The following is a 14,699-nucleotide window of genomic DNA, read 5'->3' on the forward strand; positions in this document are numbered from 1 at the left end:
GTGTTAACACAGCAGAAAATAAAAGCTAATTCTAGAAAAGAAAGTAAGGGTGCTGCTGTGCGCATGTCCCACAGACACACATATAAAACTAGATTCCAAAGGGTTAAGGAAATCATGGCTTTGGGAAATTTATTCAGATTGAAGCAGAACTTTCCTGAGAAAGGCTGAGTGGGAAAACAGCAACCTGTCCAAATGTCTGGTCCAGTTCCAGCCACATTTAAAGGGAGTCTTTTCCAAATGTACTTCCCTTACAAGTGAAAATGCTCTTGAATCCCACTGCAGGACACAGCAGGAGGCTGGTGCTCAGGTCTGCTTTTACTATGTGAAGTGAGTGAGTGAGAACTATTTTGAATGAAGTGTTTATTTTAAAAAATGCATCAAAATGCTTTGATTGCCAACAATGAAATATCATAATAAGGACATATGCTGGCGCCAAAATGTATGTGACTTATTCCTATGTGCTGGTAAAGTAGTTACTATTTCCGTTTTAAACCACAGTGCATAAAGAGTACAGGATATTTTTTAATTAAATAAAGTCTGTCATGCTTCTAACAGAAAGGCACTTGAATGTCTTATTTTTAAAAGTAATCTTGAAAAATACAAATTTATAACAATCTCTATAGTTTTTAAATATTTCATACATGTACTATTGTATTTAAATACCATTTTCTATTTGCAATTATTTACTAAGTGATTTGTTGAAATATAAGACATGTACATTTTTATTTAAGACATGTCCATTTTTATTTCTTAAAGAAATTACTTTTAGTTCCAATGTGCTTTTTAATAAATAAAATTTTCTGAAGTTAATTTTCTTTTGAAAAAATAATATTGAGATATACAGTCATTTTATCTTTTAATTTAAGAAGGTAGACATTTGTTAAATAATAAAATTTGATTCAGTTATTTCCAGAAGAAAAGAAATGAAATGTCCAATCCTGAAATAATGCCAAACCCTAAAATACTGGAGGGCCATTTCCTACGTGATTTTGGTTATTTGTTCTCCTCGCATGTGTTTTTATGGTGTACTAAGGAAGCCAATCTCACCTGTTTTTGATTGTAGGTTTCTTCTTGGTTCCATGGGGGCCTCAATTGGCTGATCAGCCAGGAACACTCGGGCTTGGTCTATTGCATTCAGGACAGAATATTCCTTCTCCTTTAACTCACGTCTCAGTGCCTTTGAAAAGAGAAGCAAAAGTTGAATTTGTAAATTAAAGTGTTCAGCAAGTAATGGAACATCTTAAATTAAACTTCTCACCACACTTGTAATGGGAATGACTACTTACCAGTATTTAAGCAAAGTTAGAAGTGAAAAATATCAATTTTACACATATGAATGATTACACATGAATAAAATCAAAAAGATGATTCCTGTAGAACTTAAAAAAAACACACAAAAAAACAAAAACAATTTTACAAAGAATTGCAATAGCGTACTGAACTTACACAAAATGTACTTTTAAGTCATATTGTTAAAATATAATAGCCTGTTCTAAACACTTTTTTCTAATAAGACTGACAAAATATTATACCCAGTGGTACAGAAGAAGGCAATTTCAAAAGTAGTAATGAGATTCTTAGAAGTGTTTACATTCTTTAGGATATATTAAGAACCAAATTAAGAGACTGAAACAAATTAAAGTACATGAAATCAAAACTAAACCAGAGAGAGTACATAAAAGACAGTCTCCAATTATCTTAAAATATATTCCATTTCTCATGCTGAGGCAATCACAGTTTTTCCCCATGCAGTTTTTCATGCAACTCTATGATTCTCGAAAAGTCTGTCTTCAGTACTTTTATTCTTTTAGGTAGGGTTCAACTTTCACCCTGCTCCTATAAAATGCATACTGACTAAAACTCTAATTGACTAAAATTTAAAAACAATAAAACTCAGCTCATGGCTATCACCAAATAAGAACAAATGAAGATTTTCTTATGTGCTATTTTAATACTATAGCTAAGTCAAAATTATTGTTAGTATTGTTATCCTCTTAAATTTCGCACATAAACACCCTCTAGCTATGATATTTTGCTTTAAGTGAAGTTCCTTATCAACACCTTATGAAAATTCGTTTTTTCACTTTCTAAAACATTACACTCTAATAGTATTTTAGAATCAATACAGTCTTTCCTTCTGACCACAACATAGCATTTGACATACTATGTTGGGACAATGAGGTATTTCCAGGCTAAGTCCTCATTTTCCAAAGCAAATAAAAAGGAAAAATCTAGAGATGCCAGCATCTGATGTGAAAAACTGGAGTGAAACACTGGAAAACTGGTAACAAAGTTAAAAAGACCATCACAGGTGGGGAGGGGAGGCCGAGATGGAGTGACAGAAGCTGTTTTTCTGTGATAAGTATTGTCAGTATTTTTGACTTTTAAACTATGTACAATTGGATTTAAAATGTAAACTAAAAGAATAAAAGTTAACAGCAACTCACAATTTAGACACAGTAATAATGTACAGGGTATAAGATGAAATAAAACTTTTTCTAAAGTCCACAGGTAATATGTGTCCTTCCTGCTATTTATATAAGGAAAGACTGACCATGAAGCAAGCACTAGGCAATTAATTCCAGATCAATTATCATCAATAAGCATGAAATAACTATGTTGGGGGAAAAGCAGCAAAACCTCCACCTTCTCTAGTTAAGAAGTGCAGGTTGCGGGGAAGTCCCATGGAGTGACACTCCAGGAAAACAAGATGATCTTCAGAGAGTTAAAATTTCTGATATACAAAAAAAAAGAAGAATATACTTGTGATCTAGAAATAAATATATACATATCTATTTGTCTACACACACACACACACACACACACACACACACACACTCATTTACAGGTCTTGAGTCAATTATTCCTTTAACATAGATTACTATTAGAGCAAGAAACTCCAGATGAATGAAAATGCCCCTAGTGTTTGCTCCCAAAATCAACTAGAAATATAAAATGAGGACATGAGAAGACATGCTGCCTAAAAGAAAGCAATGAAAAACAAAAATGTGGCAGAAGTGTCTCTAAAAATTTTAGTGGCCAAGAGTATTTATCTCTCAAGCCCAATCCTAACCATTACATGTGGTTTTTAAAGGGTTCAAAGGCTTTTAAATGGTGTTCAAAGGCTTCGCTAGATTCCTTCTTTTTGAAAGGGTAGGACCAGGAATGTACCCACTGAATACAAGCTGCTTGAAAAAGAACTCCTCACTCTGGTTTACCAAATAGGGTGGAGGATTCATGGACAGTATTTAGAGACTTAGCATAAATGAAAACCCAGGAAACACCAACTGGGTGGTGATATGGATGGAAGTAGAAAGCTAAGAGAAGCCAGAACATAAAGGAATGTTACTCAGAGAAGAAAAACAAAAGCAAGATCGGTGCGAGGAAGCGATTATGGGGCATATATTCCACAGAGGATGAATCCGGATCTTAAGGTAGAGAAAGAAGATGTGACTCACACAGTGAGGCATACAGAAGTTCTGACTGGGAGCTCTAGATTGGCACTGGTCCTCAAAGTGTGTACGGGGTAGGAGTGTAAGGAGGGGAGGTGGCAAAGGAGATTTGTCTCCAGACTCTTTTAGAATTCCAAAAAATCCAAATGGAAAAATGTATTTGTCTACAGAAGAGATATTGGGGAAAACTGGTCAACTTCCTGGATGGCTGGAATTTAATCAATTTCATTCAGATGCTCTCACCGTGTGTCCTTTCATTCGCTGGCAGTGGGCTCTGCCTGGGAAGCTCTTCCCAAGATATCCACAGGGCAGATCCCTCATCCCATGAGGCCTTCTCAGCAAGCCCCCCCCCCACTCATTTAATGGAGCATTTCACCTTTCCATGACCTGTCCCATCCCCATCACTATGCTGCGCCATTGGTGTATTTCCTACACCTATTATCTTGTACTCTGCAAGGCAGGTATTTAGTTATGCTTATTGTTTGTTTTCTGTCTTTTTTTAGATAAAATATAATCTACACAAGGCCAAGGACCTTTCCTGTTTTTATCCACCGAGGTGAAAAAGGCACCCAAATCGATGGCTTGGGACCTAACAGAGCTTAGGTGGCTCTGAAATGCTTCCTGGCAAAGGTGATGCCTCTATCTGTACTCCCAACAGAGGAACCTAGACTTTAGCAGAATGAGAGAGTGTGACAGTGAGCATTCAGGAAACGACATATATTTACTACAGACAGAGCAGTGACAGCCAAGTTTGAGAGGTGGGCGCTGGGAAGCCACTGACAAGCTAGACAAGGGGTGGAGGAGTGACTGTCAGACTTGCATCTTCCATTTTATACTGTAATTGTCAGATCGCCTGGATTTGTGAAAAACAAATCTGAGTCTGAGAAAGCTGCACATCACTGGAGAATCCAATTTTCCTTCCTGACCACATTAAACTCCAGAACTTCATAAAACAATCTGCTCTCCACAGGCTGTTGTCAGGAACTGTCTCATGAACTCTGTTGATATGCCAAGGTATAGAAGTAGAACAGTTAATTAAGTGTATTAGTGGACAGGTGGGAACCATGCCAGGTAAGGAAAAATGTGGGGCCGGAGCACCAATGTCAACTCAATAGCCAAATGTCCGAGAGGACAGCATACATTTAATGCTATCTGTGCATACCCTATTAGCAAATTTAATTTTGCGAGTCAATTTGTTCTATTTCCATTACATTTAATTGCATGTCATAAATGGGCTTAACTTTCAACAGCATTACATATACAATAACTTCACCATCCTTTACCTCTCAATTAGACATGAAAAAAACCAGAATTTCCTAAGCACCTGGTGAACATTAATGATAAGATAATTAGACTCCAACAGAGTTGTTTTATATACAGAGCTACAAAGTGGCATTCAGCTGTAGGTGCTGATATCACGTGACATATGGGCTGTCTCAAGTGAGAATAACATCATCTAATTGGAATTTTTCCTATTTTAATGACTTTATATTTTCATTCAAAACAGTTCTGTTTTCAGATCATAACAAGTAGTAGCAAGGATGTGCAGAAGTTGGAACTCTCATATGCTGCGGGTGGAATAATGAAACGGTACAGCCACTTTGAAAAAACAGTGTGGTAATCCTTAAAATGTTAAACATAGAATTACTATCTGACCCAGCCATCCCAATCCTAGGGTATTCCCAAGAGTACTGAAAGTATGTCCACATAAAAATTTGTACATGAATGTTCACAGCAATGTTATTCATAATAGCCAAAATGTGGGTACAACCTAAATATCCATCAATTGGTGAATGGGTGAATAAAATGTTGTATATGCATATACTGAAATCTTATTCAGAAGTAAAAATGAAATACTGATATATGCTACAACATGATGAATCTTGACAACATCGTGTTAAGTGAAAAAAACAGACATAAATGCCATTATAAAATGTGGAAACAGTTAATTAAGTGTATAGAAACAAAAAGTGGATTAGTGGTTACTTAGGTCTAGGAGTTAGGAGGGGAGATGGCTGAGTCACTGGTCACGGGTAAAGGGTTTCTTTTTGGGATAATGAAAATGTTCTAAAACTAGATTGTGATGATGATCATGTGACTCTGGACATATACTAAAAGCCACTATACTATATATTTTAATTCTGTTCTTTCTCTGAAAAAGTGCTGTAGGTAATTTATTTATTTTCTAACCTTATCCCCTCTCACCTGCTAAGTAATAACTCATTCCACATGTTTAGAGTGTTTCCATCCCATATGTTAGTGTTTCCAGAGCATTTTGTATTCCTAACAGAACTCATCCTAAATATAGTGTCAGTTCTTCCAGAGTAAGGCTCACTTTTCAATCATTTGAAGATCTTCTCAATTCCAATATATATATATATATATATATATATATATATATATGAGCCCCGGTGCATGACTTTCGTGCACTGGGGGAGAGGGGAGCCTCTCAGCCCCGCCTGTGTCCTCTAGCAGTCTAGAATTCCTCAGGGATGTCCACCTGCTGGCTTAGGCGCTCACCAGCCATGAGCCTGGCTTCTGGATGAGCGATGCTCCCCCTATGGGAGTGCAATGACCGCCAGGGGGGTAGCTCCTGCATTGAGAGTTTGCCCCCTTGTAGTCAGTGTGCATCATAGCAACCAGTTGTCATGCCCTTTGGTTGATTTGCATATTAGCCTTTTTATTATATAGGATTATTACTGAATATGTGCTTGGTAAATAATGAATAAAGAAGGACTGCTTTCAGAATTAAATACTATGTGGAATCACAAAATGTGGCCAACCAAAATATCCCAAAGTTCCCAAATCTTATTATCTTAAATTGGAATAACTATTGAATTCCAGGTAGCTCTGCATTTTTTGAACTATCCACTTTGCAAATTATTGTTGAATAATTTTCAGAAACAAAGTTAGTTTTCTCCTATCACCTGTCAGCTAATAAGCACTAAGTATTTCAGTTTTCTGTTGGCCATTATTTTATTCATAGCAAATATTCTTTTTTTCTCCCTAGATAAACAAGGAACTGATCTTACTAAAAATATAGTGGTATGTGAGCTCATTCCATCTGCCCCCTTTTTACCACATCCTAATCATGACATAACTGCATAGGGCATCGTTTCAAATAATTTCAAAACTATTGCAGTGATTATCTTGAAGGTTATATCCATTTTTGCTCTTGTGTATCAAGCCCATCTAAAATTACTGCCTTAAAACAATCATGATTTATTTTTCATGATTCTATGAGCTGGCAATTTGACTAGCAACCTAGCTGGTGCCAGCAGAGGTTACGCCAGAGCCTGCAGTCATCTCTGGCTTGAATGGGGTAGAAGTCCAAGATGGCCTCACTCACATGTCTGGCTGGAACAACTCAGTTTCCTCTACCTGGTCTCAAATTGCCCTGCCCAACAGGCTGGATTTGGGCTTCTTTAAATCACGGTAACCAGAGTTCCCAAAGGGCAGAGTGAAAGCTGCAAGATCTCTATGGATAGATTCTGGAACAGCTCTGCCCAATGAAACCTTCTGCAATGATAGAGATGCTTTAAAACTATGCTGTCCAATATGGTAACCACTAGTTGCCTGTGCTATTTTGACCTTGAAATACGACTAGTATAACTGAGAAACTAAACTTTAAATTTTACCTAATTGTAACTGATTTCATTTAAGGACAAATGGTCACCTGTGGCTAAAGATTACCATATAAGTCAGTGCAGTTCTAGAATCTGCACATCACTTCCACCACATCCCATTGTTATACTGACTCTCTTGAGGGGAACAGCAGCCATCCTCTGCACAGGAAGCTACTGAGAAGCATGGTTCTTTATTGCAGCCATCTACCACCCAGAATCAGAGGGAAAGAGGAGGTTAGCACAGGTGTGGGGGTCACTAATATTTCATATAAGCGGTCACAAAGGCATCTCAAAGACAGTGGTATTTGAAAAACGATCTCCATACAGCTGACATCTAGCTCCTTTGGGGACTCAAGCCTTGGCCACTGACCTAAAAGTGCTGTCACAAAGCTTACGCATTTTCCACTCCTAGTACCTATGAGGAAAGAGCTGCAAGCCTCCTGCAGACCCATACATGTAAAACGAAGCTTTGTCTACAAGCAGCAGACTAGAATCAGTTTAACAAGAAGAAAGAGACAGAACAATTTCTAAAAATTAAATGTAAACTATATTTAAAAGTTTCGTATAATGAAATATAGTCTCAGATAAACTCAAGAGTCAATAATAATAAATGGAGAGTAACACGATTGTCCCACGGACATAAGAAAATATTAAACTTCTCTCCCTTTCTAAGGTGGCATGAGAGCATAACAGAATTTTCCAACAAAGATTTCCACCAAAATAAAAATGTCAAAACAATTTGTATAATCTGTAAGGAAACATGCCAGGCACAAGAGAAGACAGCAATTAGTAAGCCATGATCCTAACTCTCAAGGAATTTATACTAAAGAGGAAAAAAAGTAATGCTAGCGAGGATATAGAAAGTACCACAAACCTTTGAGAAGGGTATACATAGGGCACTGGGGAAATATACAGGTGAAGGCGGAGGGGGTTGCAAGCTACCTGTTAAAAGAAATATGTGAACTGCAAATGAAAACGAAATTGGAACTAGATTAAAGGTGGTAAGGGGGAAAGCAATTCAAGTAAACAAAATAGAGATGAGGTAATCGAGTTTCTGTTTTCCCTGCTGTATGTAACTTCTGCAGGTTCGTGCTAACCAAACAAAGCCCAGGGATGTCAGCTTAATGAACACCTGATTCAAATACTAGAAGGTAACTAAGAAAAATCAGTTTTCCTCTGCAATGATTTCTATGAGCCAAGCTTTGGCAGAGCCCACCTTTCTGGCCACTTCTCTGTCCTTTCAAACTCAGGGTGCTCTTTGGTTCCTATCACTTGCCAGACAGCAGAGAAAATCACTCCTCATTCAACTCTAAGTGCCTGAAGGCCTGGGTACATTTCTCCCACCTGCAGCAATTTAGGGGGAAGAGCAGGGATTAAAGGATAAGAAGGGATAAAGAAGGGTCTGCTGTGGCTTAAGTCAGAAAGTCTCACAAGTCAATCAGCAGCTCCTTGTTTTCACCATGAACATGACATCAGCCCAGCAAATGGCCATCACACATCAGTTACTCCTGTCAGCACTGAAATAGACAGGATCCTGCAAGGTCTGAGGGAACCTGGACCAAGGAGAGAAATCGGTGCCATCCTCTGCCCTCCTAAACTGGCAACCTGCCATACCAAAATGTGAATATGCAGGGGTGTACTAAGTCCTGGTGTCATTCTCTCATCTTTAAATGACACCCACCTCCTCTTCTTCTTTATTTAATCTAAAGCCATCACCCAAACTATGTGTATATCAAGTGCAAAATCCATTGGGATGCTTTTTTCTTAATGTTTTTCTAGCTATTAAAATGATAGATAAATCAGATCTTTTGTTCTCCTGCCTAAAACAGTCCAATGGTTTCCTGGCCCACTTATGACAAATTCTAAACTTCCAACTGAGATCTGGACATTCTTTGCTCTCCAACCTCAACTAATTTCTAGCCTAATTTCTAGCCTCAGAGTTTTTAATTCCATTCCTAGGATATGCCAAGTTTTTCCTGCCTCGTGGCCCTTTCAATTCTGAATACTTTTGCATCAAATCTCCAATGGCTGGCTCCTTCTCATTATTTAGATTGCAACACTCAATACATATATCCGTTGGGTGAATGAGTGAAGAAATAAGTAAATTGACTTGAAATAAAAAATGGGAAAAAGGAAGAAAACTGGGGAATGAGAGCAGCTCAAATAAGAAATCAGCATGAAATAACTCTGAGCAGGAGAGTAGAGAAGTGGTCATCTCTTTATAGCTCTTTACAGAAAAGGTTACTTCTCAGGACACAATGTCTGTGCTTTCTTAGGCAAGTCACTGACACTCAATGGTCAAAGTCAAAGAGATGCACAAGGGTCATCCTTCCTGACCTTCAGGAACCCAGCTCCAATACCACCTCACCTTGGTATAAACATCACCTGGCTCCCCTGCAGTAAGCTCTCCTTCCTCTATGCTTCCACAATGCCTGGCATCTGCTTTTCTGAGCATTCAGCACACATACCTGTCCTGGCCTTTGTGCAGGCCTGGCTCCTACATCCAACTGAACCTCTCTGAAGACTCACATCTATGCCCGAGAGGGTAGGATGGAAATTTAATTTATCTATAATAATAAAAGTATAATATGCTAACTAGACCGAAGGTCCTTCCAGATGACCTTCTGGAGCTGGGAGGGAAGTCAGGGTCCCGGGTGCCAGCTAGGGCTGTGAGGGAAGCCAGTGCAGGCAGCTGGGGGAAGGAAGGCCCACTCTTGCATGAATTTCGTGCATCAGGCCTCTAGCTTGTGTATAAAAGAATAAAGAGACATTTAATATTTTTTTTTGGTAGTGTAGTAAAACCAGATAGAATCTGCAGCTCAAATCCTTGTGTTATAGCTCAATAGATACCATGTAGGTACACCCTTACCTACCATGAGTCCTTGGGTTTGCCATAACTTCTCTGAATGTTAGTAACAAAATCTCTCATTTCACTTAACTGCACAGGTGAGACAGTGGGTTTAAAAAGATTTTAAAACTATTCAATGCTGTAGAATAACTAGCTATTAAAACATGCTAATCATTCTCTAAAACTGAATTTCTCTCCTCAGCCTCTGTGCAGTTTTACTTGGAGGAAAGTTCTAGCTGTTTTATCTATAGTTTGGATGACCAATACCAGTATCCAATCCTTCATTAGCAGTAACAACTGTATTTAACTCTTCTAAGAGACAAATTATTTCTTATATGAGAAAAATAGAGTTACATGATCCTCCAAAATTAAGCCAAAGTGTTTGTTAAGCATAAAACTGAATTGCAAACCTCTTATGTAACTTTCACTTTGTAGATAGCTAACAAATAAATGTAGTGAACCAATCTGTACCAGAAAAAAATAGTAATGCAAATCTCTTTGGTGGTAAAAATAGCCAGATTACATCACACACACTAATTTGCTATAAATACCAAATTTCTTCAATTGGCCAGTTTAAAAACAATGGACCACTTTTTCCCTATCCTTCTAGGTGCAACTAAATCAAAACATCTAATCAGTTCACCACTTCTTTTGGGGAGGGAAATTTGAGTCAGACATCTGACATCCTAAACCTGCTCTCCAAATTCCCATATTGATATGAAATGAAAGCATATTAATGCAAAAAAAATAAAATAAAATACAACATTCTCCAGAAAGAGGCACAAAAAAAGTGAGAAATCACTGGCAAGGACGCAGTGAAACTTCACTTTCATATGTTGCTGGAGGCAGAAAATTGGTTCAATCATTTGGGAAAATAGGTTGGCAATATATCAAGAGCCATTACTATGTACATATTATGTGAAACAAAAATTTCAGCTTTGGGAATATATCCTAAGAAAATAATCCACAAAAAAATAGCCCCAAACACAACACTTTTCATTGTAGCATTATTTATGATTAATAAAAATTGAAACCAACTTAAATACCTAACACCTGGAAAGCATTTAGGTTCGCTAGGTAAGGCTACACTAGAGACCATTATGTAACCTTGAAAAATTATTGTAATAATGACTGCATTGCAATGTGAAGAAATAGGTATGGCATACATCTAAGTGAAAAAGACAGGATAAAAAACCTATATACTCTATTAAAACTGAGTGAAAAGGTGAATATGCAAAAAGGAAATAATGCTAAATGAAAATGCTGGTGTTACAGTGGTAAAATTATGGCCATGTTTGTGACAAAATCTATGTTATAATATTATTTTTATAATTAAAAATTATACTTTTAAGAAAGGAATACCAAATGAAAACAAGTTTATCTATCATCTAATTTACCCTTAACAAATTACAAGAACAGTATTGTTAAGAACTGCAAATATTTTAGAAGCATACTTTTATTATCTATAACAATCATAAACTTTTCCTTATGTTCTCCTTCAATAAAATCTCTTTAAAAAGATTTATTTATAAACTATAATACATGCCAACATAGTTACTGAATGAGAGAGTCCATGTGTTTAAGCTACTCCCTAGGTTTGTTAGGAATCATAAATCATCAAGTTTTCAACTGTCAAATTTCTACATAAGAGAGAAGCAAAATACTGAGAGAATCTGGTAGTATCCAGCAAGAAAAGGTATATTTTAAATACTATCTCAACAATCAACACACGCTAGTTCCTTTCTGCTCATACAAAAATCTTTCTATCTCTTGGTTTGAATAATTTAGGCAGTATTAAGATAGGTAAAAGATAACCTCTTAGTTGACTACAATATTAAAGCATAAAGTATAATGGTATTAATTTTCTTACAACTTAAAGTATGTCATGTAATTGAAATTATGTCTAGCTCTTGAGAAAAGATTGTTGTTCACGTTTTTGGTCAGCTATTACCTTTATTAAAGATTCATCTCTTTAAACTAGAAATATTATCAAGATGTGATATGCTTTCAAGCATGAATAAGAAAAAAAAGGGATTAAAGAGAAATTAAAAAGAACATTTATACCAAAGGACATGTTATTTTTGAGTATATTTCATTCATTTGACATTCAACAAATATTTGTTGGGCATCTAAACTGCCAAGCATAGACAAAGAGAAAACAGAAAATAAATTATATGAGATGATAAATTCTGTAAAAAAAAATTGAATAGGGTAAGAGAGATTACAAATGCTGAGATGGGGGTTACAATCAAATAGAGAAGTATGGATAGGATTCATTAGGAAAGTGCCATAGAGCAAATATTTCAAAATGGTGGAGTTAATCATATGGATACTATGCACAGAGAATTCTAGGCAAAAAAGACAGTTGGGACTGAAAGCATACCAGAGTGGCTGAAAACAGGTTGTAAGAAGAGGAAATAGCAAAAATGAGGTGAGCAAGATGTGAATAGGAAGTAGGTCAGATGGTGTGCTGTCTTAACAACCATTTTGAGGCCCTGCCAGTGTGGTCAGCAGTAGAGCATTAACCTATGAATCAGGAGGTCACGGTTCAATTCCCCATCAGGGCACATACCCAGGTTGCAGGCTGGATCCCCAGTAGGAGGTGTGTAGGAGACAGTCGATCAATGATTCTCATCATTAATGCCTCTCTCTCTCTCTCTCTCTCTCTCTCTCTCTCTCTCTCTCTCTCTCTCCTTTTCCCTTCCTCTCTGAAATCAATTATATATATAAAGACATTTTGAGGACTGTGGCTTTTATTCTGAATTAGAGAGCCACCAAAGACTTCTGATCTATTTGAATGGGAATACCCTGGTTGTTGTGCTAACAAAACAAACAAACAAACAAAAAACCAAACCATACACAAAGACTAATACCTGTTGCTACAAAGAACTTGTTATAGGCGTCAGATTCAGATTCTATATTTTGAACATAGAACCAACAAGATTTCCTAACAAACTGAATATGGAAGACAATATTGAAGTAATTATTGATTTATACCTAACAATTGGAACAGAATTCTATCCACTGAAATCGGGAAGACTGGATAGAAGAAATTTGAGGGGTAAGTTCAAGAATTCAGTATGGACATTTCAAGTTGGAGATGTCTATCAAATTCCCAAGTAAAGATGACACATGAACAGCTATAAATTTGAGAACAGTTGACATATAAATGTGGTGGAAAACCAGGAGACCAGATGAGTTCAGAAATGAAGTTGGCACGACCTGATCCTGGTGCATCCCTATTTTAGGGGTTGAGGGGGAAAGGAGAAACAAGTAAAAAAAAGACCAAGAAGGAGCTAACAGTGAGGTGAGAAGAATATGAGGAAAGAGCGGTGACCTAGAAGTCAGGTAAAGAGATAGAACACAGGAACACTGAATGCATCCACAGGAAAGGGAGAACCAGAAAGAAACCACTAATCACAACCCAGCGGACACTAAGAAGCAGCTATCACAAGTCACAATGAAGATCACGTAAGGGGCTCAGGATGGCTTACTTATTGGAAGAGAAAGAGGGTGGGAGGGGGGGGTAATAATAATTCTGAAAGGGCTTTCATTATTGTAAAAGTGTTGGTTTATATATACCAAAACATAGACATGAATGTTTTCCCTCTCAATGCAAGCAGGTCTGGGTACAGACTCTGCAGAGCTCTTTGAGAAGTGAAATCACGGTGCCTGGTCCAATAGTACTCAGAATTAAAGAGGCAGCAGAGCAGGTAACCAAGTGCAGGCCCTTCTAAGAGCAAAGCCCTGCATGACAGTGACTGCATGGGACTCACCCATGAAGCTGGCCCTAAACCCAAGGCATCGGACCTAGAACAGAAATACTGGTGGTACGTCAGGCTTCCTTAGCTTTTGGTTTCACAAAAGCACTGATCATTGAAGAATATAAGCAGGGGAAAAAATAATTGATATCACATAAAGAGAATCTGTTAGAATGCAATTTCCTTTTTCCCCCCAAGTTGCTTTCAAACCTAAATCAGCATATATGGATCTGAAGTCATAAAATGACAGCAAATGGGGCTGAAGAGTCATTAAATTTGATAGCACTAATAAAACCGCATGAAAAGGGGGAAGAAAACAAGCTTACTTTTCACTGGCATGCAGATAAAAAATTTTTTTTTAAATCTCCTTTCACAGTGCTTTAAAAATATTGGTCAATGTCCCTAAGTGAACACACAATATATAAATTTATTTTGGTTCCATCACATTGGCATACAAAAAATGATGCCTCAGTCAGGAAAATAAGCATGAATGCTAAAACTAAGATAGAAATCTTCAGCTTCTTATAGTGGTAAAATAATATTTCTTCCATTTTTAAAATACATGCATACATAAGTGTATTTCTTTATCCCCCAAATATATTCAGTCTTATTCTACATGTAATAAAAAAGGGAGATGAGCAAGACCTCCATTGCATACTCTGATTCATACCCTGGCTAATTTCAATGATTTTTCTGCCAGAAGTTTTTGTAAAAATCTGTAGTATATTCTTATTCTACGGTGACTTTCTAGCTCAAAGGCCTCTTGCTCTATGGAGCCCTACCCAATCTTCCCAAATACAAATAATCACGATTCCTCTGTGCCTCCCTGGCTTGTGTTTAAGCTCACATTATAGCACTTTTATATCTACTTTCATTACTTGTTTTCAAACGTATCTCTGCTGCTAGAGGGGGACATCTGTGATAGCAGAAACAGTCATAAACTGATGCATGCCCAGTATCTAGCAATGTATCTGGCAAACATCAGGTGTAATATAGAAGTTTCCTGAATAAT

The 14,699-nt window shown here is 37.1% G+C and overlaps 1 protein-coding gene across 6 annotated transcripts in view; it reads right to left on the minus strand.

Annotated features, from left to right (window-relative positions):
- UTRN (utrophin) overlaps nucleotides 1-14,699 on the minus strand; it is a gene marked incomplete at its 3' end in the record, with an annotated part of 411,728 nt that overhangs the window by 92,522 nt on the left and 304,507 nt on the right. For all 6 annotated transcript variants that reach the window (XM_084889907.1, XM_084889908.1, XM_084889909.1 and 3 more), the window contains one exon: nucleotides 1,048-1,177. In XM_084889907.1, the coding sequence (XP_084746033.1) occupies nucleotides 1,048-1,177 (130 nt within the window). The remainder of the gene's footprint in view (nucleotides 1-1,047; nucleotides 1,178-14,699) is intronic.

The sequence above is a fragment of the Pipistrellus hanaki genome, assembly GCF_964339955.1.
Source record: "Pipistrellus hanaki genome assembly, chromosome: 7".
In the NCBI taxonomy this organism is placed as follows: Eukaryota; Metazoa; Chordata; class Mammalia; order Chiroptera; family Vespertilionidae; genus Pipistrellus; species Pipistrellus hanaki.